At 37.8% G+C, this 24,750-nt stretch overlaps 1 protein-coding gene and 3 pseudogenes across 1 annotated transcript; 2 read left to right on the top strand and 2 right to left on the bottom strand.

Annotated features, from left to right (window-relative positions):
* LOC106735731 (solute carrier family 22 member 24-like) overlaps positions 1-24,750 on the bottom strand; it is a 117,985-nt pseudogene that overhangs the window by 46,721 nt on the left and 46,514 nt on the right.
* LOC102469907 (solute carrier family 22 member 10-like) lies at positions 191-23,813 on the top strand. The gene is made up of 8 exons (XM_027774980.1): positions 191-597; positions 1,268-1,371; positions 13,487-13,641; positions 13,740-13,908; positions 16,589-16,712; positions 17,165-17,280; positions 19,831-20,045; positions 23,689-23,813. Exons 1-8 carry the CDS (start codon positions 196-198, stop codon positions 23,811-23,813), a joined length of 1,410 nt encoding a protein of 469 aa, XP_027630781.1. The 5' UTR covers positions 191-195.
* LOC102468644 (putative bifunctional methylenetetrahydrofolate dehydrogenase/cyclohydrolase 2 pseudogene) lies at positions 7,898-8,919 on the top strand (annotated as a pseudogene).
* On the bottom strand, positions 23,391-24,130 carry LOC102469472 (protein FAM133B pseudogene; annotated as a pseudogene).

Genomic DNA, 24,750 nt, shown 5'->3' with positions numbered 1-24,750 from the left:
GGCTTACTTTATAAGCCCAAAAAGGACCAAAGAAAGAGTTTCCATTGCTCTTGCAAGAATGAGGTGGAGCCCACTGATGAGAAATTGATACGAAGAATTAACATGCACTTAATGTGAATTAAGCAAAGGAAGGATTTCTCTATTTGATTTCTAATCTCCAAAAAGTTTATCTTGGAGATCAGTTGTTTTTATTCAATGGCCTTTGAGGAGCTCTTAGATCAAGTTGGAGGCCTAGGAAAATTCCAAATCCTTCAGTTTTTTATAATTCTTCCCTCTCATATGATACTAGTTACTCATGTACTGTTGGAGAACTTCACTGGAGCCATTCCTGGTCATCGTTGTTGGGTTCCCATCCTTGATAATGACACTGTTTCTGATAATGACACTGGGATCCTCAGCCAAGATGCCCTCCTGAGAATCTCCATCCCACTGGATTCAAACATGAAGCCAGAGAATTGCCGTCGCTTTATTCATCCCCAGTGGCAGCTCCTTCATTTGAATGGTTCAATACCCAACACCAGTGAACCAGATATGGAACCCTGTGTGGATGGCTGGGTGTATGATAGAAGCTTCTTCTCCTCAACCATTGTGACTGAGGTAAGGGGCTCTCTTGGGTACATGATCAGGGTGTTTAGAAGGACATAAACATGCCTGAAGTTTACTATTTAGGTACTGTAGTCAACTCTCTTATTTTTGTCAGTTAGTAGTGATTGCTTATTTTTTAATTGTTAGGCACTTACATTGATTATAAGGCAATAAATCGAACCAACTAGACATGAATTTTCCTATCACAGAGCTTTAAACCTGATGTAAAGATAGATGATTAGACAAGTACTTGATGTAGCGTGTGAAAAAGTGTTCTTGGTCTTTTGTTCTCAGCCAAGGTTGCAAATTGGAAATATTTGTGTTAATTTAAAAAAACTCCATGCCTTGTCTGCATGTCAGAAAAACAACTTATTAGTTAAATTCAGGCATCAACATTCAAATAAAAACAAAAGAACTTTCTTGACGTTTTGAATGTGTGGAACATATTGAGTTATGTAATGCTCTATGAATTTAAAGACAGAGCATGACATAACTTAGCAGGTTTGGGTGTGGATTTCTAGAGAAAGCTATGCTTAAGCTAAGACTTAAGTGACATAGGTCAATAATTTTAGTAAACAGAGGCTGGAGATGGTTTACTGCGGGCCACTGTAGCAAGTGAATAGTAAGGTATCATAAACTGCTACGATTTTTTGTTGTGCTGATTTCCTTTTTTTTTTTCCAGTGGGACCTAGTATGTGATTATCGGTTATTGAAATCAATGGCTCAGTTCATATTTATGATTGGAATGCTAGTGGGAGGCCTCATATATGGTTCTCTCTCAGACAGGTGAGTGTCTGCAGATTAGGGCAGTCCTTACTCTAATATCTCAGCTATTAGTTCTTTCATAAAGATTTACTGAGTTCTAATATTTAGTGTACACTACTAAGGTTGCCTTGATCCTCAGAGAGCTGATACAGAAATAAATTAGTGTGGTGATTGTTTATCTTGGGGAGTTAAAAGAATGGATAAGTATTAAACTACCATTACCAAACTCAGAAGCAAGTGAGCATTCTCAAGCCTTTTCCCCTGGCTTATCCTAGTGGTAACTCCAGGTCCATTTACCCTTTCTGGTGTTTGTGCATGCATTGAGCATCCCAACTTTTACAACTTCCACCTCAGATGGGTCTACTACCACCAGAGGGCTTGCTTTTCTTAGCATTATATCTTCCATATTCATCTACTTTGTATCAAATGTCAGGGTCTTATGATCAACATCTCTTATCATAAGGGAAATGCAAATCAAAGCCACAATGAGCTACCACTTAGCCCCAGTCAGAGTAGCTAAGATTTAAAAAGAAAGAAAGAAAGAATGATAAGTGGGGTCAAGGCTGCAGTGAAAAAGGAACACTCCTACACTGTTGGTGAGAAGGTAAGTTAGTACAACCACTGTGGAGAATAATATAGAGGTTCCTCAAACACTTAAAACCAGAACTACCATATGACCCAGTATTTCCAACCCTGAGTGGAGTTATTTCCTAAAGGGTAGGAAAACAGTCAGAAAAACACTAATACATTCATGTTTATTGCAGTATTATTCACAATTGCTAAGACATGGAACTGACCCAAATGTCCAAAAATAGATGACCAGATAGAAAGAAATGTGGCAAATATACACTATGGAATAGTACTCAGTCATAAAAAACATGGTGTATTATCTTTTGAATTGCTTTTGAATTTGATTTGCTAGTATCTTGTTAAGGATTTTTGCAGTTCTATTAGATAGTTTTCCTTTTTTGTTGTGCCCTATCTACTTTTCATTTCAGCGTATTGGTAGCCTCATAAAAAATGTTGGGAAGGATTATCTTCCTTGGATCTTTTGAAATGGTTTGGGAGGAACTGGTATTGGTTCTTTCTTTAATAATTTGTATAAATCAGCAGTGAAGCTATCTGGACCTGGGCTTTTCTTTGTTGGGAGACTACTTACTATCGATTCACTTCTTGTTATTAGTTTATTCAGGCTTTCTGTATGTTTTTGATTCAAACTAGGTATGCTATTTGTGGACAGAAATTTGTCCATCTCATCTAGGTTTTCCACCTTGTTAGCACACAGTTGCTTGTAGTAACCCTTCATGAGCTTTTGTATTTCTGTGATATTTGTTGTAATATATCCTGTTTCATTTCTGATTTTATTTATCTAGGCCTTCTCTCTCTTTTTTATAGTTAATATAGTTAATTGTTTATCATGTTGATGTTCTCGAAGAACCAGTGTTTCATTTCATTGTTTACTTTTTGCTTTATCCTTTTTTTTGTTCTCTATTTCCTTTATTTGTGCTCTTAATTTTCTTTTTATTTTTGGATTTAGCATTTTTTTCCCCTCAGCTCCTTGAGATGCATTTTTAGGTTGTTTATTTGGAACATTTCCTTTTTTTTTTTTATGAGCACTAGTTAACGATAAACTTGCCTCTTAGTGCTGCTTTCCTTTATCCCAGAGGTTTTGAAGCATAGTATATTCATTATCACTTGTTTCAAGACATTTCTAAGTTTTATTTACTTATTTAGTAGATTCAATATTATTCAGGAGCGTTACATTTAATTTCCATGTATTTGTGTTTTTTGAGATTCTTTTTTGTTGTTGATTTCAAAGTTAATTCCATTATGGTCAGAGAAAATGCTACATGTAATTTCTATTCTTTTAAATTTGTAGAGTCACTCATATCCATCTGCAGCCTCCTGCCCAGTCAGGGAAACTAAGGTGGGGCCAGCCATGGGCCCCAGTTCCAGCCCCAACTCTCTACTTCAGAGTCCTCCTTTTCCCAGCTAGCAAAGGCAGCTATTAGCTCTCAAGGAAAGCCCACTTCCATCTGAAGCCCCCACTTAGTCAGGGAAACTGAGGCTGGGTCAGCCTTTTGCCCAGCTCCAACTCCAGCCCTAACTCCTAACTTCAGAGTTCTTCCTCCTCCCTGTAAGCAAGGTAGGCTTTTTGTTTGTTTGTTTCCCTTCTTTCTTTTGATAATTCTTTACTTCTTACCCCATATGGCAGTTCTAGGCTCTCAGGCAGAGCTCACTTCCATCTGCAAGCATGGCATGTGACTTTTTCTTTTCTCCTCTTTCATATTCCTTTTCTTCCCTCTTATATTGTCATCTTCTCTCCACCCACCCAAAGGGACTAGACAGGTCTAGAATCATAGATTTCAAACATCGTAGCATCATGAGGCTCCCAGAGATCTTTGCTTTATACTGAACACTTGCAAAAAAGGAGAAACTTCTCTTCAGAAACATGAATAGAAAACTCCTCCCATGGAGACCAAATTGCTCAAAAAAGCAGAAGAGAGACTTCAGCACAGAACCAATCCACAGCAAAAAGGAAGCAAATCAGTTCCTAGTGGCAGAAACATTCTCCAAATAGCTATCCAAAAGTGAACACACAACCCAAGGGCTAAAAGTTGCAGAACAACCTCAAGTTTGAAAAAAAGAAAAAAAACCACACAGGAAATATGTCTCCACCAAAAGAACACAATAATTCTCCATCTCTTGAAAAAAAAAAAAAGAAGTTACTGAAATGTCAGAGAAAGAAGTTACTGAAATGTCACTCATGGTGAAAAAGCTCTATGAGTTGGAACAGAAAAGAGACAATGAACTCCAGGAGATGAGGACATCCTTCCATGATTTGAAAGACGAAATGGACACCATAAGATAGAATCAAATGGAACTATTAGAGATGAAGTCTGTAGTAAAGGAAATCAAAATTCTCTTGAAAGTATTAAAAGTCAATTAGACCATGCTGAAGATTCAATCTCGTGTGCATAAGGCAAAACCTCTAAACTAGAAAAAAAACACCAAAAAGAGAAAAAAAATAACAATAAACATGAGGATAAGATACAAGAAATACTAGATTCCATTAAAAGTCCAAGCATCTGAATAATCGGTATCCCAGAAGGCGAAGAAGCTAGTAAGGGCATTGAAAATCTATTCCATGAAATCCTTGAAGAAAGCTTTCCAAGTCTAGAGAGCACTCAAACACCCAGACCCAAGAAATATAAAGGACCCCAAATAGAATCAACCCAAGAAGGTCCTCTCCATGGCATATCTTAGCCACACTGGCCAAAACTACAGATAAAGAAAAGATATTAAAACTGGCAAGAGAAAAATGTCAAGTGACTTACAAAGATCATCCCATCAGGCTAACACCAAACCTTTCAACAGAAACAATGCAAGTAAGAAAGGAATGGAAAGACATATTGAAAGTGTGAAGAGAGTCAGGAAGTTTGCAACTTGGCGAGTCAATGTTTTCTGCATAGTTTGTCAACTCTCCCTGCTTTTATTATGCAGTTCTCATTTTCAGATCAAGTTTTCCATTTCAGTGTACCTAGGAGGTTGTTGACTGTTCAAAGAGATTTTGCAGAGACCAGAGACTGACTTTGAGACTATAGCCCAAGTAGCAAATATTCTTAAAGAAGATAAGAACATCTACTCTGATGACCAGATTCAGCCAACCCAGCCACAGCCAGACCACAACCATGATAGCAGCAAGCCTCCTCCTTGTAGCCAATCAAGGAAATGATGAACTGCAGTGCTGGGCAAAGCAGCATGGAGCCCCCTCTGTTTTCCCCTTGGAAAGTCTTCTTGTCAGACTAGGATCTGTAGGAGGTGATCTTTGGACACCAGTTTGCCATCCACCTCTAGATTGCTGGCTCCAAGAGAAGCTACCTTTTCTTCCCTCTAGCACCTATCTGTGAAGTATTGGATTTTGAGCTGTGAGCACCCGAACTGGGATTCAGCCACCAGGCAGGACACACAGCCGATTTGGAAACAAATTATATGTGTAACCAACACCACAGCTGCTTTTAGGACTTTTTTTTTTTTTTTTTTTTTTTAATTTCTGTTCTGTCAGAAAGTTATTGTAGTGGTACTGTGCTTACCAAGAATTCCTCTGATAAGCCTTTGCATTTGGCACAATAATAACATCAGAAAAATCATTCTCAAATATGATCCAACTTAGCATTATGGTATACCTAAAAATTTCAGTGTGCATAATGACATTTTACAACTCTTACCCTTCGATCAATACCAAAAAAATTTTCCCCAAGTGTATCTAAGACCCTCATGACAGCTAGACATTTTAAGCATAACTATACCTGGATTGCATTACTGGTACCTCAACTAGGGCAATTAAGCAGCCAGATTTGCATGTCTGGATTGCCTTCCATGCAGCTGTTTGCCTGCTTTGGTCAACAAATGATAAGAAATATTTTATTATTTTAAGCTCTTTTTACTACATTCTCAACAGTGTATATCCTCTATTTCACCAGTTAATGTTTCACTTGTATAAAAAAAACAAGCATCCTTGGTTGAATATCAGGCATATTCTTTTGACACTTGACATGAGTAACTGATTTGGTAATGCAGCCCTATCAGAAAAAATGAAGTTTTCCCTATGAAATCCCTATATAAATTATGAACTATTATTACTAAGGTAAAGTGAAGCCCAAACTAACAGTGAAAAATTAGTCACTGACTCAGGTCATAATAACTGAGTTCATGCTTCAGATCCCAGAGGCTCATCTAGCTCATGCCAGTACAACAGGAAATTATAATCACATTTAAATACTGTTTTGACAAATATTCATAATATTCCACAGTCCTCACATAAATGAAAATGCAGTCACAATGTGAAGGAAAGTGTTGGGAGAGAAACAATTTCAACCGAGATGATTGTATCCAGCAAGATTATCCTTCATATGAGGAAAAAAAGATTAAAATCTTCTCAGGTAAAAAAAAAAAAAACCTGAAAGAATTTGTCAACACCAGACCAGCTCTTCAAGAAACTCTGAAGATAGTCCTGTTCCAGGAAAACTAAAGAATGAACAGCCAGAAATAAGAGAATAAAAGACAACCAAGACAATGGCCAACTTAAAGGTAGGGACAAGTCCAGACATATCAATAACAACATTGAATATTAATGTATTAAATCCTTCAATCAAGAGACACAGACTGGCTGAAAGGATTAAAAAAAACCCCAAAAACCAGAAACCCACTGCTGCCTATTGTATACACATCCTATGGATAAAGACATACATAGATTAAAAATGAAGGGCTGGGAAAGGTATTTCATGCAAATGGGAACCAAAAGGGAGCTGGAATCACAATACTAATTTCTGACAAAATAGGCTTTAAAAGAAAAACTGTACCAAGGGACAAAGAAGGGCATTATACAGTAGTAAAAGGGCTAATCCATCAAGAAGATATAATGCTTATAAATATCTATGCACCTACTTCAGGAGGACCCAAATACGTGAAGGAAAGACCGTTAGATTTAAAAGGTGAGATAGACTTCAACACACTAATTGTTGGGGACCTCAACATCCCACTATCTTCTTTGGAAAGATCATCGAGACCAAAATAACCAAAGGGATACAGGATCTAAATGATACCATAAATCAAATGGATTTAACAGATGTCTTTAAAACCTTCACCCCAAAACCACGATACTTTTTTCTCACCCTCACATGGAACCTTTTCAAACATTGACCACATGATAGGGTACAAAGCAAGCCTTTACAGATTCAAAGGCATAGAAAGTATATCTGGCCTCTTCTCTGACCATGATGAAATTAAACTTGATACAAATTTCAGGAAAAGTCCTCAAAAAATACACAAATATTTGGAAACTAAATAACCTACTCTTGAATGACTTCACAATTACTGAAGAAATAAAGACTGAAGTCAAAAGATTCATGGAATCCAATGACAAGGAGTACATGAGTTTCTATAATCTTTGAGGGGAACCAGCAGTTAGCGTAATGGCTATGTCGCTGGACTCCCATGGTTCACGACCGCGGTTCATGTCCCGGACCCGGTGGCTTAAACTCACGCTGGGCGCGTGTGCGTGCGTGCCCAAGATCCCGAGAGGAGAATGGAGGAGAAGGGATTGTGGCATGACCATCCCCCAGGAGATGATTTCTCGCTTTCTGTCTCTATGTCTGTCTGGCGAGCGCACGTGCCCTGTAGTGAAAAAACACTCCAAAAAATAAATATATATGTAATCTTTGGGACACTGCAAAAGCAGTCATAAGAGGGAAGTTCATAGCTATTAGTGAACATAAGAAGAAGATGGAAAGACAGCAAATGGACAATCTAACATTATGCCTCAGAAAATTGGAAAAACTACAACAAAAACATACAAAAAATTCCAGGAGAAAAGAAATAATAAAGATTTGAGCAGAAATAGATGAAAAAGAAAATAAACTATACAGAAAATAAATGAAAGTAAAAGCTAATTCTTTGAAAAGTTCATCAAAATCGACACACCACTAGCTAGGTAATTAAGAAGAGAGAAAGGAACCAGGAAAATCAAATTCTCGGAACCCCGGCCATGACAGTGCCAGCCTGTGGCTTCTGGCTGCTGGGAGGCCGCCTGGGTCTGGAGCTGGCGCTGGGCAAGGGCCTGGCCCTGTGGGTGGGAGTGCCTGGAGCAGCAGGGAGCAGGGGGCCTGAGGTCCGCAGCTTTTGGAGCTGAGGCATGAGACATGAAGTCATTATTATCTCAGGAACTTAAATGGCCAAAGAAATCCAGAAAGAAATACAACAAGTTGTGGCATCATGGATTTCCCTTGGGAACAGAAGACCTCACCTCAGTATCATCTTAGTTGATAACAACCAAGCAAGCCACAGGTATGTCAGGATTAAGATAAGGGCTGCCTCGGCCATAGGGATCTGTAGTGAGCTCATTCTAAAACCTAAAGATGTTTCTCAGGAAGAACTTTTGGATATAACCGATCAATTGAACATGGACCCAAGCTTCAGTGGTATATTAGTACAGTTACCACTGCCAGATCACGCAGATGAGAGAACAATTTGCAATGGAATTGCCCCAGAAAAAGATATAGATAGGTTTCATATTATCAATATTGTTTTGCTACTGCCAGCGCCATCTGGGAAATAATCAAAAGAACAGGAATTGAAACATTTGGGGAAAATATGCTTGTGGCTGGAAGATCCAAGAATGTAGGAATGCCCATCTCCATGTTGTTACACACGGATGAAGAGCATGAGCGGCTGGGAGGTGCTGCAACTGTGACAATAGTGCACAGGTATACCCTCAAAGAACAATTGAAGATCCATACTCAGTTGGCAGATGTTATCATAGTAGCTGCAGGTATTCCAAAGTTGATTACATCTGATAGGGTCAAGGAAGGTGCTGCTGTAATTGATGTGGGTATCAACTACATCCGTAATCCAATGACAGGAAAGACAAAATTAGTTGGAGATATGGATTTTGAAGCTGTGAAGAAGAAAGCCAGTTTTATCACTCCAGTTCCAGGAGGTGTGGGACCCATGACGGTGACGATGCTTCTGAAGAACACCCTGTTGGCAGCTAAAAAAATCATTTACTAGGTCACGTGAAAGAATAAATAAAGCAAAGTCAAGTCATGCAACTTATTTATTTGACAAGGGGCAAACACCTTTATATTTTACTACAAAGTCATTTATTTCTACATTGTATTTATTTTTTCATGGGTGGAATCATTGTGGATCATATGATTTACACAACTTTATGCACTTCCTGGCAATAAATTTTGAGTTTTAGGCAAAACCAAAAGAAATCCAATGAATATTTTGGTAAGGATTGTTCATTTTGTGGATATCTGTTCATAATGGTAATAAAGGGGATATAAGAAAAAAATACATTTTTTTTGAGAGATTATCGCTATCGGGCACGTGCGCTCGCCAGCCAGAGAGAGACAGAGAGACAGAAAGCGAGAAATCACCCCCCCCAGGGGGGATGGTCACGCTGCAATCCCTTCTCCATTCTCCTCTCGGGATCTTGGGCACGCACGCACATGCGCCCGGTGTGAGTTCTAAGCCACCGGGTTTGGGACACGAACCGTGGTCGACTAGGTGGGAATCCGCAACATAGCCATTACGCTAACTGCTGGTTCCCGAAAAAAAAAATACATTTTGACACACTAAATATCACAAAATATGTTTTCAACAAATGTTTTGTCAGTCAAATGGGCACCTGTGTAAAATGTAATTCAGGTTTACCATAGCATGATTAATTACTGATAAAGCACTTTCTTGTGAAAAGAAAAATGGGATATTGAAAATAACATCTTGATCTCAGATAGCTACTAAATGCATCCCACAAGGCTATGCTAATGCAAAATGATGTTCTGGTTAAGGAAAGAAAAATATTCAAGGAAGATGAAAAATGAAATGCTACTTTGAAAAGTGATGATATAACATTGTGAATGACTATTTGCCTTTGTAAAAAAAAAATACATGGAAAATGTATTAGCTTTATACATCACATTTCTTTCTTTGTCTAAATACATTTGGGCAATATCTTCACTGTGTAACCATGGAAAAAATCTATAAATGAATAGATATACAAAACAAAACTGAGATTGTACTTTCCCACATATATCAGACAAACATGTTACATTGGGTCATTGGAAAAGTCATGATGCATTTTTGCATAGAAAAATATGTCATGGCTTTCCAATGACCCAATAGTAAGTATGAGGGTATCCATCATTAAAGAACTGTGTCTGTAAAAATGTCAAAAACCAAACAAAAAACTGGCTGTTCTGTTTGTTCCCAAAAATCAAATAGGAAAATCTGATACTTACAACATGCCAAAACTAAACCTTGGGATCAGCTAAAAATCCGTTGTTGTGCATTGTTCCAATGGCATTTGATTCTTACCGCAGATGTAATCTTTCTAACACAATTTAAATTAGGAAATAGTGAACGTTGTTGGAAGGCTATTTTGAAATGACAAGACCATAACTGATACTGTTTTCCTGCCCAAACCCCTGTATGTTTATGTACCAGTAATGATTCTTACTTGATACATGTCCTTATCAGTGTGTATTCTTGACTCTGTGTGTGAAAATTGACTAATATTTATAAACATTTCATGTGTATAATAAAAGCAGTTTGAAAAATGAAATAAAATTCTTAATGAAGCAGGCAATATAACAACAGACATAATAAAAATACAAATCATCATTAGAGGATATTATGAACAACTATCCACCAACAAACAAGAAAACCTGGATGAGATGGGCAAATTCCAGAACACATATAATCTACCAAGATTGAGGCAGGAGGACATAGAAAGTCTGAATAGGCTCATAACAAGCCAGGAGATTGAATGAGTAATAAATAACCTCCCAACAGAGAAAAGCCCTGATCCTGATGGCTTCACCTCTGAATTCTACAAAACTTTTAAAAAAAGAGTTTACCCTCATTCTACTCAAGTTATTTGTAAAGATCAGAAAGGATGGAACTCTCCCAAATTCATTCTATGAAGCCTCCATCACCCTTATCCTTAAAACAGACAAGGGCATGACAAGGAAGGAAAACTATAGACCAGTATCTCTGACGAATATAGATGCAAAGATTCTCAACAAGATACTAGCAAATTATATCCAACAACATAGAAAAAAGATTATACATCATGACCAGGTAGGCTTTATTCCAGGGGTGCAAGGATGGTTCAACATGCACAAAACCATAAATGTAATACATCATATTAAGAGAAAGAAAGATAAAAACCATGTGGAACACATCAATTAATGCAGAAAAAGCATTTGATAAGATACAAGATCTCATCCTGATCAAGACTCTCAGCAATATCAGCATATAAGGGTCATTCCTCAAAACAATAAAAGGTATCTATCTATCTAGCTAACATCATCCTGAATGAGGAAAAACTGAACACTTTTCTGCTAAAAACTGGTACAAGACAAGGATGCCCACTTTATTCACTCCTTTTCAATACAGTACTGGAAGTTCTCACCAATGCAATCAGAAAAGAGAATAAAATAAAAGGCATTCAAATTGGGAAAGAAGAGGTGAAACTATCTCTATTTGTAGATGACATGATTATATACATAGAAGATCGAATGGTATCCATGAATAAATTCTTGGAAGTAATACATGAATACAGTAAAGTTGGAGGATACAAAATCAACATACAGAAATCTATAGCATTGCTATATACAAACAGCAGCCAGACTGAGATAGAACTGAAGAATGTAATTCCATTTACCATAGCCATGAAAAGTATAAGTTACCTAGGAATAAATCTAACCAAAGAAGTTAAAGACCTCTACAATGAAAACTATGAGAAGCCAAAGAAAGAAACTGAAATTGACACAAGAAAGTGAAAGGACATCCCATGTTCCTAGAGTGGAAAAATTAATATAATCAAAATGGCAATTCTACACAAATTAATCTACATATTTAATGCAATCCCAATCAAAGTGTCAGAGACATTCTTCACAGATCTAGAAAATACAATCATACAATTTGTCTGGAATCATAAAGACCTTGTATTGCCCAAACAATCCTGTGCAAGAAGAGTGGAATGGGTGACATCTCACTCCTTGACCCAAAAATATACTACAAAGCTGTGATAATCAAAATAGCATGGTATTGGCACAAAAACAGACATGTGGGCCACTGGAACAGAATAGAGACCCCAGAAATAAACTCCCAAATATTTAGCTAACTGATTTTGACAAAGGGTACCAGTCAATTCAGTGCAAAAAGGAAAACCTCTTTAGCTGCTGGAAAACTGGATATCCACCTGCAGAAAGATGAATCTAAACCCCTTCCTCTCACCATTGACAAAAATCAACTCAAAGTGGATTAAAGATTTAAACCAAAGATCTCATACTATAACACCTCTGGTGGAAAATACTGGGGAAACTCTGGTAGACATTGGGGTAAGCAAAGACTTCTTAAATAAGACCCCCAAGACACAGTCAATAATCCAAAATAGGCAAGTGGGATTACAGTACATTAAGAAATTTCTGCATGACAAAAGACACAGTAATTAGTGTGAATCAACACCCTTTGGAATGGGAAACATTTTTGTAAACTATGCTTTAGATGAGGGACTGATAACCAGAATACATAGGGAACTCAAGCATCTTACCTAAAAAAAGATGATCAACCCAATTATAAGATGGGAGAACAATCTGAAAAAACAACTCTTTGAGGAAGCAAAAAGCATATGAAAAAATACTCAACATCCCCCTTCATAAGGGAGATGCAGATCAAAACCACAATGAGATACCACTAACCCCAGTCAGAATAACTAAGATTAAGAACAAAAAATAATAAGTGCTGGCAGGGATGTGGTGAAAAGGGGAACTCTCCTACACTGCTGGTGGGAATGTAAATTGGTCCAGCCACTATGGAGAGCAATATGGAGGTTCCTCAAAGATCTAGAAATAGAACTACCATATAATTCAGCAATCCCATTCCTTGGCATCTACCCAAAGGGTAGAAGAATGCTTAGTCAGAAAGGTGTTTACAGATTTAAGTTGATTGTGGCATTATTCACAATTGCTAAGATATGGAACCAACCCAAATGTCCATGAACAGAAGAATGGATCGAAAAAGTGTGGCACATATACCCTATGGAACACTACTTAGCCATAAAAAACAAGACCCTGGCTGTTGACAGAAAGTGAATGAATATGGAAGATTTACTGTTGAGTGAGGCAAGCCAGGCCATGAAGCTCTCCTTTGTATGGAAGAGGTCAAGGACTTTGTGCCAGGCACCAGAAGCCCGACTTAGGCCTGCGCGCCTGGCCTGCCCAAGATGGATTCAGTCGTTGCCCTGCCTCACTTAATGGCCACCCATTTTACCTCAAATGACAAAATTTTCAGTGGTTTTAATGGTTTAATGGTTGATATATTCTATTGCATATATCTACCATATCCATCCATTTATTACAGACACTTAATTGATTCCATATCTTAGCTATTGTGAATTATTCTGCAATAAATATTGAGGTGCAGATATCTTTATGACATACAGATTTCCTTTCCTCAGGATACAAGCCTAATGGTATTATCGCTGAATCCTGGGGTAGTTCTAATTTTTATTTTTACTAATTATTATTGATGCCATAATCTAATATGACTCTCTGTTTCTCAGGTTTGGGCGAAAGTTGGTTCTTTTATGGTCTTACCTCCAGATGGCCATCTGTGAGACGTCTGCTGCCTTTGCTCCTACCTTCTCCGTTTACTGCTCTCTACGCTTCTTGGCAGGCTTCTCTTCCACGGTCCTTTTTTCAAATGCTTGTATACTTGGTAAGTCAACAATTTTGATCTTCTGCATTATCCAAGCCTTGAATTTAACTTTGAAATTTCAGCTTTATCTAACTTGAATATCCTGGGTTTTATTTTAGCTTTAGAGTGGATAAGGACCCGGTATAAACCCTTGGTAATAGTACTAACAACCTGCGCCCTCAGTGTGGGGCAGATAATCCTGGGAGGCCTGGCCTTTGTCTTTCGAGAGTGGCGTATCCTACAACTGGTATTGTCTGTACCTTTGTTTGCCTTCTTTTTCTTCTCAAGGTATGAACCTACTCTCTTACTTTATCTTATAGAGTTTAGGGCTGGAAATAAATACTGAATCAGAACATATTGATTTTCTTATTCTCAAGTCTGGACCTAAACCCATTGTCCCATAAGTTAACTTTCTGAAATTTAAAAAAACAATATGGCAAGAAACAATAACTCTTCTGCCTGGGATTTTTATGTATTTTCTGCCATTTTTTTCTCTCTCTCTCCTCTCTCTCTTTTTTTAAAATTTATTTTTATTTTTATTTTTTAGAGTTTTTGCCATAGGGAGAGCGCATTCACCGGAGAGAGATACAGAGAGAGGCAAAGTGAGAATTCACCCCACAAGAGGCATGGCCATGCCACAATCCTTTCTCCTCAATTCTCCCCTGGGACTCTGGGCACACATTCACACACACCCAGTGTGATTTTCAAGCTTCCAGGTCTGGGGCTTGAATTGCTGTTGGCCATGTGGGAGCCTAGTGCCTTAACAACGATGGTACTTGCTAGCTCCTTCTGACATTTTTTTTTAAACATTGCCCAGGGTAGTCAAAGTCAGGATTTTTTTTTTTTTCTGGAAAGGTTTTTTTTTTTTTTTTTTTTTTTTTTTCTAGAGGATGCATGCACTCACCAGAAAGATAGAGACAGAGAGACAGAAAGTGAGAAATCACCCCACAGGGGGAATGGCCAGGCCACAATCCCTTCTCCTCCATTGTCCTCTCAGGATCTTGGGCACGCACGCACACGCGCCTGGCATGAGTTTAAGCTGCTGGATCCAAGACTCAAATTGTGGTCGACTACATGGGAGTCCAGCAACATAGCCATTACACCAACTGCTGGTCCTGACAGGATTATTTTAATATTATTTTCCTTAATAAAAATATTGAGTCAAAATTTTCAAAATGAAACGTTCTTGATTCATCTTTGGTCATGGAATGAATCAGACTATAGTGGAGTCTTTAATGCTTGTTGTTGCTCATTCTTGTTGGTGAAATTGGATAAAAGGAAGAAGCATCAAGTCTATTGACAAAAGAGCAGCAGAGTTTCTCCAGTACTAAAAACTGGCATGTAGATTAGGTCATTTATATCATGTATTAAGCATTTCCTCTTCCCTTAAATATTTCTTTCCCCCGGAAGGTGTGTACATGTACAAGAGAAAGACAGAGAGAGACAGAGTGAAATGGAGAGAAAAAAGCAAACACCCCCCACACACACACACAAAGGGAATTGTCTTGCCACAGTTTCTTCTCCTTTCTGTCTCCCTCCTTTTGTGATTTGGGGCATCTGCACACATGTACCCAATATGTTTTTCTTTCTTTTTATTCTTTTCCTTTTTTTTTTTAGAGTATTTTTATGGGACCAGCAGTTGGCATAATAGCTATGTCACTGGACTCCCATGTAGTCAACTGTGGTTTGAGTCCCGGACCCAGTGGCTTAAACTCGTGCCAGGTGCATATGCATGCGTGCCCAAGATCCTAGGAGGAAAATGGAGGAGAAAGAGATTGTGGCATGGCCATACCTCCAAGGGGTGATTTCTCACTTTCTGTCTCTCTGTCTATGTCTGTCTTTCTGGCGAGCACACGTCTTCTAGCAAAAGCTTCTTTCCCCGCTCCCCCCAAAAAGAGATTTTCTTTACTACAGGTTGCATGCACTCGCTGGAAAGACAGAGAGAGATAGAAAGACAGAAAGTGAGAAATTACCTTCCCCCCCCCCCCGGGAGGATGACCATGCCGCAATCCCTTCTCATCCATTCTCCTCTTGTGATTTTGGGCATGTACACACATGCGCCCATTGTGAGTGTCAGTTGCTGGGTCCAGCACTCAAACTGTAGTCAACTATGTATGAGCCCAGCGACACAACCATTTCACGATCTGCTGGTCCCTCCCAATGTGGTTTTTAAAGCTGCCAGGTCCAGGACTTGAATCATGTGGTCAGTCATGTGGGATCCAGCTGATTTAACCACCAAGTCATGGAACCAGCCCTTTCCCTTCAATAATTTTAAGGAGTATTATTTTGGGCTAACTTTATCCTTACACTTAAAACCAATCTAAGGGAAAGTCAGATTTAGTTAGAAATTAATGGGTTACAGGGATTACTAAAGATTAAATATGGTGAGATGAGTTTTGATCAAAAGAATTGTCTAATTTATGTCGATTTTACGTATTACAAAATTTTATCCTTATAACAACCCTATGAAAAAGATGGCACGGCCATCCCCATCATATTGTTGATGAAACTGAGGCAGATGTGAATAAATGACTCACTTGCATCAACATACATGGTAGTGCTGGAAATACTTCCAATCCTTGAGCAGCTTTAAGCTTATAACATTTGTAGACTTTTTTTTCTCTCAAAAGAATACATATTATAAATACAAGTTTGCTAGAACCCATGCCAGATTTTGAAAGGGAATTATGTATATGAGGATCTCTCAAACTTTAGCTCTATAAGCTTCTTGAGAGACCTCCCTCTGATCAAGGAGGGAGGTAATTTGACTCCAAAATCTGTTTCTAACCATGAAGGTGTATTGCATGGAGTGATAAACCACGTATTCTCCTAGTATTTGCATAATAAAATAGGAGTTTCTAACTCAACAAGAAGTGGGTGATAGATGATAGGAAAAAGGAACCTGTCGCCAATAATCATGTCTAACAAGCAAGAAAGAGATAACTACACTTGTGTGTTCTTTTATGAGGTGGCAGGTGGAATCTGCTCGGTGGCTGATTATCACAAATAAACCAGACAAGAGTTTAAAGGCACTTAAAAAAGTTGCACACATAAATGGAATGACGAATGCTGAAGGAACCTTAAACATAGAGGTGAGGAGGAACAGGAAGGTGGTTACTGAATGGAGAGAAGACATAAGCTGACATCTACCTTCTCCTTATTGAGATAGAAAAACTACTTTCCTACAAGGGCAGTTAACTGAGAATGAAAGCTCAGTTCTCCAATTTTTCATGGCCATTTCATATAAAAGAAGCATTTGACACTGTGGAAATCTCCCTTTTCCTGTGAGTCACTTCCTTATCTGAATCCATAGCCTATGCTCTACTGTGAATGCCTTATGGCCTTGAATATCAAGGTCTATGGCCTTGTTTTAAAAATGTCTGTATTGCTGCATAATTCCTTGAGATGCCTTTAACTTTTTCTACATTTTCCTCTATATTGTCTGTATGTATAGTTCATTACAATGTTCTTGTCCTGTTGAGTGCCAGGGCTTACCATGATGCCTGGGATCATGCTGGTAAATGAAACATGTTTGTTGTTGAAGGTTGTAAAATCTATCATGCAAAAAGAGCTGGATGCAGCACGGACCAATACTACCATGTGGGACTTTTTCAGCACACCCAATATGCGTAAAAGGATCTGTCTCATATCCTTTATGAGGTGGGTACTTAAGGAACATTAAAAGACTGGAAATACGAATCTTTCTTATTGAAAGGTTATAACACTGTTGTGTGTGGCCTGATTTGTAGATAAAAGATGAAGAAACTGTATGATAATTACTGTTTAGACATAGAAAGATGGTTATATAGAGTCAAATGGATTAATTATACTATGAGGAATTAATTATGCTACCCTACTTGTCTCATTCCTGGAGATTAATTCTGAAAACTTCCATCAAACTAGACTCTGACATTTAATTTTTTCTTTCAATTTTACCTGAAATAAATCTTACAAATAGTAATGTGTACAGATCATGAATGTACATAACTCCATGAATTTTTAAAAATTTTAAACAACACCCAGATTAAGATATAGAAAAAATATGATTCTTTGGAAGCCTTCCTTGTGTAACCACTGTCATTGCCTCCACTCTTCTCCTCCTACAAAATAAAATTTAAGGACTATTCTAACCTCCATCACCATACAGAACTGTACCTGATTTTTGACCTTCACATGATGTAAATTCTTAAATGGTGAATGGGTCCTTTTTCTCAACATTATTCATTCAAGACTTATTCATTTAATTGTGCTAGTAGCAGGTTGTTCTTCTCCTTACTGTTTTAGCATTCCATTAGGTGAATACACTATAATTTCTTTTTTAATTGATTGCCAAAAGACACACGTACACATGCACTCATATGAGAGAGACAGAGAGGACCTCATGCCTCAGTCCTTTTCCTTCCATTTGTGTAACTCATCAGATTCTGACCATACCACCACACGATTGGTAAGTTTTTCAAGTTAGGATATCCTAACTGTAATTGGCCATGTGGGACCTGGCTTCTTATGATAGCTTTTCTTGCTGTGTTATGGGGCCAGCTCTACAGTTTCATTATCTACTTCAACATTGGTGGACTTTTATTTGTTTCCAATTTGCGGTTTTAGCACAAGGGCTTCCACAGACAACCTTGTATGTCATCTCTCAGGGCATGTAAGTAGGGTCAGGAAACAAAATGTAATTCTGAATTGTTAAAGATACAATAAAGTATATATAAATATATTGTGTATATATAAAATTCACACTTTTTATATTTATACATATTTATATATGTGTGTGCATGTATAATATACATATATACATATGTATATATATACATATGTATGTGTATATATATATATATGTGTGTGTGTGTGTGTATGTGTGTGTGTGTATCTATCTATCTATCTGTACACACACACTGCCAAGCTTAAGAAAGTAGCTATTGAATTATAGTTCACTTCTCTCTAGGCACATTCTAGAAGGCTACTGAATGGTTTCACTTTTCTTCTGTCCCCAAGGTCACAGACTCAGGTTTCTCAATCCTAGAGAGAGTAGGAGGAGAAAGTAGAGATAATTGTTAGAAAAAGACTTGTTTGGAATTACTGTGATATGTGATGGTGCTTCCATCTATAGTTAGCATTCTGGGGTTGTGCTAGATCATCAAAGTGGGGTTCTTTCCCTTAGATGTTTTCTGGATAAATTGAAGATCCCTAGAAGGAATCTTTGGTTTTATTTCCTACAGTCCAGGCATATATGTGTTTACCTGAATTCTCACATTTTCATTTAGCCCCAGGAATAAGATGTGAACATAAAATAAAAACAAGAAAAAACAACTTGTGTGTGCGAGAGAGAGAGAGAGAGAGAGAGAGCAAGAAAGCTCCTTCAGTGAAGGATGGACCTAGTGCAATATTTTTTCTTCCATTTCTCCTTTCTTTCAGGATTTTGGGCATGCATACACATGTACCTGGCATGTCTCTCAAATCGTAGAGTCTAGGACTTGAACCACATGTTTGGCCATGGATAATCCAGCTAACCACCAGGCCATAGACTAGCCCAATGGGAAACTTTTTAGTGAGGAACATTCTTCACAGGCATCCTCTGGGCAAGGATTAAGGTGGATTCTGATCAGCTGTTGCTTCCACAGATTTCACAGCTGGTAGATGAGACAAATACATGTATCCTTGCCCTTGTGTCCATATAATGTATTTAGTCACTAATTATTTTCTTTATCTCTGCTTTGACTTTGAGAAGCAGTGGAGATAACCACTGCTTCAACTTCTCAGAATCGTGTTAGGATGCCGCTTCAAGATTGAGAGGACACATGTAGTCTCCTTGGAGCCTTAATCTCTAGTAAAGGAAAAATTCTCCATAGTAGTGAGATTGTGAGGAGGATAGGGAGAACTCACACCATACTGACAACTCTCAGAACTTCTTTGCCTGAGTTCTGTGTCTATATACCATCTAGCTAGATGACTGGGTCAGGTTATATTTCCCTGTCATTGCCACCTATATGCTTGGGGACTGAAACCAAGGAAGGATAGGGTCTCATTCTCATATTTTGCCATCCTATGACTTATGATAATTTTAAGACAACCACCTTAAAATTAAGTACTCTAACAAATCAGACTCAGCCTTTATTCTTTAACACTGACCAGTGATAGCCTGGGCCATCAAATGCAGAACAAACTCTAAGTTGTATGACATCTGTCTTTCTTACTTTTTCTATACAGATTTGCAAATGGAATGTCCTTTTATGGCATCATATTGAATCTTCAGTATTTGGGGAACAATATTTTCTTATTCCAGATAATTTTTGGAGTGCTCACCTTTTCAGCACGATTTCTTGCGTTGTTTGCGATGAGTTATCTGAGCCGTCAAGTAAGCGAGATGTTGTTCATGCTCCTGGCGGGACTTTCCATTTTGGTCAACACATATGTGCCCCAAGGTGAGAGAAGACTGGACTTTGGAGAAAGGAAGTGTCTTTTCCCCAATTTTCAGGGATTGTATTAGTCTCACTTGCCTGAAGGAAGGAATAAAGAGTGGTGCTAATTAAGGGCTAAGTATTCCTGAAAACGAATCTGAGGTCTTAGGACAAGTTTTACTAATAAAATGTTGGGAAAAAAGCCAAAGGTCAGCAAGAGGCAACTCAGAAATATATTTATCTTCATCACATTCTGGAAGTGTCTGAAAACTGGTTCCATTTATTCTTGACAGGTCCTTTCAGACAGCGATTGATTGCTTGCTCTTTAGGTAATACACACACACACATACACACACACACATAATTTTCATTCCTCCATTTTTAGGGTTTTTGCCATAGGGTGCATGTGCTTGCCAGAGAGACAGTGAGAAATCACTGTTGGGTAGGCCATGCTACAATCCCTTCTCCATTCTTCTCCTGGAATTTTGGCAATGTATGTGCATATATGTGCTTGTATGTGCCCTGAGTGCATTTCCACTAACTGGGTCCAGGGTGTGAATTGTAGTCAGCCAGGTCCAGCACCTCATCCACTATGCCGTCTGCTGGTTCCAATCGTATATACATTTAAATTGCCATAGAGTGTTTGTGCTTGCCAGAGAGAAGTTGAGAGAGAGAGAGAGAGGAGAGAGAGAACACCCCAATGGAGCATGCACATACTGCAGTCCTTTTTCCTCTGTTTCTATGTCCCGTCAGGATTTTGAGCACACTTACACATGTGCCCAAGCTGCTAGGACTGGGATTCAAAGTACAGTCAACCACGTAGTATCTGGAACTGTATGTTCAGTGCTTAACCACTGCACTACCAGGCTGGCCTCAATTCCATTTTTAATATGGGGAATATCTGGGCTTTGAAATTGTATTCTATTTGAAGACACATTATGGTCACTTCCTTTATGTGGGCTCCGTCTGTTCTTGTTCTTTTTATTATTACCTCCATCTAGCCACATGAAGGTGAGGATAAGTTACCATGGCAGCAGTCCTTCGTTAAGGGGAATCTTCCTGAGTTTATGGAAATAAAAAATCATTTGTTTTCAAGCAGGTTTGTACAGTAGTAGCAAGGTATTAATCAGATTACAAGCCTATTTCACTTACTATTATATTATTTTATTATTAATAAAGCATCTTTGGCATCCTTCTGTTTGTGGAAGTGTTTTTCCTGCAGAAAGATGTCAAGATGTTTGAAGAAGTGGTTGCCTATTGGCAAGAGGTCAGATGAAGATGGCAGATGAGGCAAAACTTCATTGAATCCCAAAGCATAAATTTTTACGCTACAGGAATAAATAAACTTATTTCTTCTTGGCAAAAATAGTTCCTATTTTGATTAATAAAGGTGTGTTTGAGTCTAGTTAAAATGATTTAAAATTCAGGGTCTAAAATTACAATTACTTTGGCACCAACCTAATAGTATTGTGTCCAGAAATGTATATTTTGAAAGATAGACTCCTGTGGAGTTTGTTACCCTCATGCTTATGTATGCCAGATAAGGTGACTTGCTCTCTGTATTGAGGTCTCATGTTCTGGTTGGATTTTTTTTTTTTTTTAAATTCTGAGCACACAGAGCTCATAAGTCTTTGGCATTCACTTCATACCATGCACAGAGTCATTTTTTTAAAAGTGAAATAGCTATTTATTCAGCCTCTAGTCATGCCAAAATGTTCTGTGCATATACAACTATAATTAGCACACCCTCTTGTAACAGGCAAAACTATGCATCAAATTATATTTTCTGTTATGTGATTATATAAAAATGTAAAATGAAAATGATTTACAAATTATTTTTAACATTCCAATAAACAATTCTGCAGGAGCTATGAGGCACAAAATCTTAGTAACATCTGAACAGGAAAAGCAATAATGTAATCCTCAATAAATTTAACTTGTCATAATTTATTAATGTAGAAAGACAACAAAATTTTGCAAACTTTATATTTACTAAGATTTTGGCAATAGCTTTCTGTAACAAGATACAGAGTATTAGACTTGACATTAAATTTGTTTATGATAAATCTCAGCTTCAAAATGAAGCTGTTTTCTTAAAAAAAGAAAACCAAAATCCTGCTTTTTACATGCTAAATATCTTGGTACCTATGCCATTAAACACAGTAATGAGGGGCCAGCAGGTGGTACAGTGGTTAAGGGTGCTGGACTCTCATATGACCGACCATGGTTTGAGTCCCAGACCTGGTGGCTTGCTTTTCCACTTTCCCTCTCTCTCTTGTTCTGTCCTTCTCTGGTCAAATTAAAAAAAAATAAGTAGATAAATAAAAAAAGTTAAATAAAATCCCCTTAAAAATAAAGCAAAAAAGAAAGCACAGTGATGAACTTAAGACAGAAAGAGTAAAAGTTAACAAAAGCTAAACATTTCAGTCTAAACAAAATCTGTACAAAAATTAAACTACCACTGGTTACATAAAACTTTCCTGACTGATTAAAACTTAATAGTACAAAACATGCATTTTAGAATCTTTAGCCATCAACTTCAAACATACCCATGTCTATCTGAAATGATTTCTCCCCAAAGCCAAAGTGTAGTCAAATTAAATTCAAATAATCTAACACAGTACTAAAAGTAGTCGGTATTCTTGAAGTGGAGGTAAAGCCGGAGCTCTTTAGGCTTTTTCATGCTGGAAAAGGCTGTTTCTCTGGTGCACTCAGAGCAGCATAGGACAGAGGGCAAGATGCTGGCACCCAGCATGACTACTTTTACAACAAAATTCAGATGTGTGAAGATTAAAGGGACGCTGTTCTGCTAGCTAAAGAGATAGCAAACCACCCACCGTCACCCAAAAGCTCCTTTTGCAGGTAAATAAAAGTATCCTAGGGAGAAAAAAAATAAAACACACTTATCTACAGAGGAAGTATTTTTAAATATCAGTGTAATCCGTACTTTAAAAATTTTAACTAGAGCCATTAGGTCCTAATTGATTACATCTCAAGGATGCATCTGGAGTCAGTTTCTGGTGACTTATTGTTAGGTACTTCTAGTCCAAAATATTAATTTTATTCCCAAGTCTCTTAACCACTAGTAGGACTGCAGTGTATTATATCTCCCAATTATCAAGCACCGGAAGAGGAAAGAAGAAAACAAACAAACAAACAAACAAAAAAAAAAAAAAAACAGATGTTGAAGCATCAGGTAACAATTGTGGCCCTTTCACACAGTAACATCTTAATGACTACTGAAAAGTCCAGGAATAATTCTAAAATCAAGAAAATTCATGCATTTTAGTAAATATGTCATAATTTTCACAGCTGAAATCTCCTTAGACATTCACTTTCTTTGTAAGGGCATCCAGATTTTTCTTAATGTTATGCCAAGTCAGGACTTGACCTGGCAGCCTTCTTTTTCTTCTTACTGTGTTTATTATGCTTCTTTTTCTTTCTTCCAATTGCTTTTTCTTATTCTTCACTGCTTTTTTTTCTTTCTTTTTTTTTTTTTTCCTCATACCTCCTCAATATAATCTGATTCTGACAAAGACTCAGGACAAAGGATTATCTTCAGGATACATCTTTCTTTTTTGCTCAGTCCTTTAATGTCCTTATCTTTCTCAGTTGCATCTTTTGATTTCTTCCTCTTTTTTTAAACTATCCTTACTGTCTGATTCAGTTTCTGATATAGAGCTTTCAGAAGATTTATGTGAATGGCTCTTCTTTTTCTTTCACCTTTTTCCTTGCTTATTCTCATCGTCACAATCTAAAGAACTGCTTGAAGAATCAGAGCTCAATGAATAAGAGGATGAATACCTATCAGATTTCTTCTTTTCTTTTTTCTTTTTCTGCCTTTTTTTGGATGAACTCTCACTTCCACTTAATAATTTCTGTGTTTTTCTAGTTCTTACTTCCAGTTCTCATTCATGTTTTCCTCCAAGTTCAGCCCAAGCCTTGGAATCTTTCTTTTTCGTTTCTAGTTGCTCTTTCACTTCTTCCCAGGTAGGCCTTGGTGGATTCAGATAATTCTGGATCATTGACCCTGAAGATTGGATTGGACCTCTCGATCTGGCCACCGCTCTTGGGTTCATATAGGCCACGCAATTGTCCTGCTTCTTCATGGAGTGTGACCAAATGCATGGGCAGACACCAAAGGAAACCAGGCCAGGGAAGAGGCTGAAGTGGACCTGCTGCAGGTCCTCCTGCTTCCTCCTCACCTGGCTGAGTCATCTTATAACTGGAAACTGTCAAGTGGTCCCTTTCCCACCCCCAGAGAGTGAGTGAAAGGGTCAAGGAAAGGATAGGAACAGTCTATTGTGGGGATCATTGGTTGCCTGATTTTTTTTTTGTCTTGAGTTTTAAAAATCACCATTTATGATGTGTCATCTCTCTCCATTGATTGCCTGCCCTTGTCACAATGATACCTGAACTATTCCATAAAATATTCCTCTGATTGAGACATTTATAGCTTTTGCTTATTTTCAAATCCTCTGTTCAACTACGACACTGTCTTGGGAGTGTTTTTCCCCAGATGTATCACTGCCTACATTTTCATACTTACCCCCCTTTCATCCTTTTTCCTCTTCCCACTTTCTGGGAATAAAAGGAATTTGAAAACAAATTTTTAAAAGAACTTTATTCATTGGTTCATGGGCCTCATTATGTTACTTTATGATGAATCTATGAGTTTTTGCTATATAAGCAAAGGAAAAAATGAATTAAGGTAATAAAATCTTTCACC

Source organism: Tupaia chinensis, unplaced genomic scaffold (assembly GCF_000334495.1).
Source record: "Tupaia chinensis unplaced genomic scaffold, TupChi_1.0 Scaffold000502_1, whole genome shotgun sequence".
Lineage (NCBI taxonomy): Eukaryota > Metazoa > Chordata > Mammalia > Scandentia > Tupaiidae > Tupaia > Tupaia belangeri.
Note: the sequence above shows the minus strand (reverse complement) of the source record. Positions and strands in the feature narration are given on the sequence as shown.

Excerpts from the sequence above, each read along its gene's own strand:
- LOC102469907 (XM_027774980.1), top strand. The coding sequence starts at position 196 with ATGGCCTTTGAGGAGCTCTTAGATCAAGTTGGAGGCCTAGGAAAATTC. Across the intron at positions 598-1,267 it reads CCTCAACCATTGTGACTGAG|TGGGACCTAGTATGTGATTA; the intron begins GTAAGGGGCTCT and ends TTTTTTTTCCAG. Across the intron at positions 17,281-19,830 it reads TGTCTCATATCCTTTATGAG|ATTTGCAAATGGAATGTCCT; the intron begins GTGGGTACTTAA and ends TTTTCTATACAG.